This window comes from Caretta caretta, chromosome 12 (genome assembly GCF_965140235.1).
Source record: "Caretta caretta isolate rCarCar2 chromosome 12, rCarCar1.hap1, whole genome shotgun sequence".
Taxonomy (NCBI): Eukaryota; Metazoa; Chordata; order Testudines; family Cheloniidae; genus Caretta; species Caretta caretta.
In genome coordinates this window covers 41,025,512-41,027,866 of record NC_134217.1, presented here as the reverse complement: position 1 = coordinate 41,027,866, position 2,355 = coordinate 41,025,512, and the positions used below count along the sequence as shown (strand labels likewise).

The 2,355-nt window shown below is 55.5% G+C and overlaps 1 protein-coding gene across 1 annotated transcript; it reads right to left on the bottom strand.

Annotated features, from left to right (window-relative positions):
* On the bottom strand, window positions 1-2,355 carry MC1R (melanocortin 1 receptor). Its single transcript, XM_048817127.2, has 2 exons — window positions 1,343-2,355; window positions 1-336 (listed from the first exon to the last, which is right to left on the bottom strand). The coding sequence occupies exon 1, from the start codon at window positions 2,347-2,349 to the stop codon at window positions 1,402-1,404; it is 948 nt and encodes a 315-aa protein (XP_048673084.1). The 5' UTR covers window positions 2,350-2,355; the 3' UTR covers window positions 1-336; window positions 1,343-1,401.

Below are 2,355 nucleotides of genomic sequence, written 5' to 3'. Positions count from 1 at the left end.
TTAGGAAGGAACAATCAATTGTGCAAATACAGATGGGAAATGCCTACCTAGGAAGGACCACAGAAAAATATCTGGGGGTTATAGTGGATCACAAACTAAATATGAGTCAGCAATATGATCCTGTTGCAAAACAAGTGAACATCATTCTGGGCTGTATTAGCAGGAGCGTTGTAAGCAAGACACCAGATGTAATTCTTCCGCTCTACTCCATGCTGATTAGCCTGCAGCTGGAGCATTGTGTCCAGCTCTGGGTGCCACATTGCTGGAAAGTTGTGGACAAATTGGAGAAAGTCCAGAGGAAAACAACAACGACTATAGGCTAGAAAGGCTGATGACCTACAAGGGAAGATTGAAAAGAAACCTGGATTTGTTTAGTCTGGAGAAGGAGAGACTGGAGGGGGGGAGTTAACAATCTTCAAGTATATAAAAGGGCGTTATAAAGAGGAGGGTGATAAATTGTTCTCCTGAACCACTGAGGACAGAACAAGAAGCAATGGGATTAAATTGCAGCAAGGGAGATTCAGGTTGGACATCAGGAAAACCATCTTACCTGTCAGAGTGGCTAAGCACTGGAACAAATTGCCTAGGGAGGTTGTGGAAGCTGGAGGTTTTTAAGACCAGGCTGGACACACACCTGTCAGGGATGGTCTCTCCAGGTCCCTTCCAGCCCTGCATGCCATAGTGTCGGAGCAGTGACAATGGGAATGCTCCCCGCCCTGCCAACCCTCCTGCTGGCTCCTCCACACTCCTTGCCCAGCGACTGGGGGAGTGGGCGGCAGCCAGCAGGAGCGAGCTGTGCAGAAGGGCAGACTCATTGCCTCCCTAGTTCGCAGCCAACGGGATTTGAGGGCTGTGCGAGATGGAGACCCTGGCCTAGAGTTACCAGCCCTTCTGCGCGGGCAGGAAGCAGCAGAGGGAGTTACAGGAACAGGGGTTACGTGGGGACAGAACAGAGCAGCAACCCTGGAGCAGCTGGGAGTCACTCGCGCTGCTGCAGTGGTGGGAGAACCGTAGATTCCGTGCCCTGGGACCTCACCAGGAAGCTGGCCAGAAACAGCAGCTGCTGTGCCCAAGGCCCTGCCCCGTTCTGCACCTGCCCCAGGGTGGGAGGGAGGCTGGAGGGGATGGGCTGACACAAGCAGTGGCATCCCCTCAGGAAGGCGCTGGGTGCCGTTCAGCAGCTAAACTGTCTCCAACCCCCTAAACAAAACACCCACAACGAAACCCCACAGCGGTTTTCCGCTGATGGGAACTGACCCGTGCCCCTTGCAAACGGCTTCTCTGCCTCCCATGCACACTAGGGGGCACTGTGCTGCAGGCTGCAAGTTGGCCATGCTGTTACCTCTGAGAGCAGGAACCCCGGCTCCAACAGGCCTCCTCAGCCCCGCGGCCGTGCCTGAGTTACCAGGAACACAGCACCACTTCCTTCAGGGTTTTCCTGAGCTCCTGGCTCCGGAAAGCATAAATGAGCGGGTCTATCACAGAGTTACAGATGATGAGGATGAGGAAGAGGTTGAAGTAGTTGAAGAAGCAGGTGCAGAAGGGGTTCTTGGGGCACGTGACGATCAGCGTCAGGTGCAGGAAGAAGGGGCTCCAGCACATGAAGAAGACCCCCAGCAGGATGGTGAGGGTGACCGCCCCCTTCATGCTGGTCATCTGGTGGATGGTGCGTTTCTTCTGCAGGCTGGAGATGTTCCTGGCATGGTGGTGAGCCAAGGAGAACATGTGGATGTAGAGCCCCACCACGAGGATGAGCATGGAGAGGAAGAAGCCGATGAGGCAGAGGATGACGGCGCTGTTCTTGTAGTAGGCGATGAAGAGGCTGCTGGAGATGGTGCTGGCAACCCAGATGCCCACAATGATAACCACTGCCCGCTGCATGGTCATGATGCTGTGGTAGCGGAGGGCGTAGAAGATGGTGATGTACCGGTCCACGGCGATGGCCCCCAAGAAGGAGAGGGACGACACCACGGAGCTGCAGATCATCATGTCGATGACGTTGTCCACCTGGCGGATGATGCTGGTCTGGAGGAGCAGCATTCCGTGTTCCATCAGCAGCATGAACAAGGTCTCCACCAGGTTGCTGACGCTCACCAGGATGTCGGACACGGCCAGGCAGCAGATGAAGTAGTGCATGGGTGAGTGCAGGTTCCTGTTCTTAATGATGGCCACGACCACCAGCACGTTCTCCACCAGGCTGACGAGGCCCAGCGTCAGGAAGAGCTCGTTGGGGATGAAGACACCCTGGCACCAGGCGCTGCTCCTGTTGGCCGTCTTGTTGGTCCTGTTGCTGGGGGCAGTGGAGTTCAGGGAGTCGATCAGCATCTGCAGAGAAGCCAGCGTTGACATAGCGAC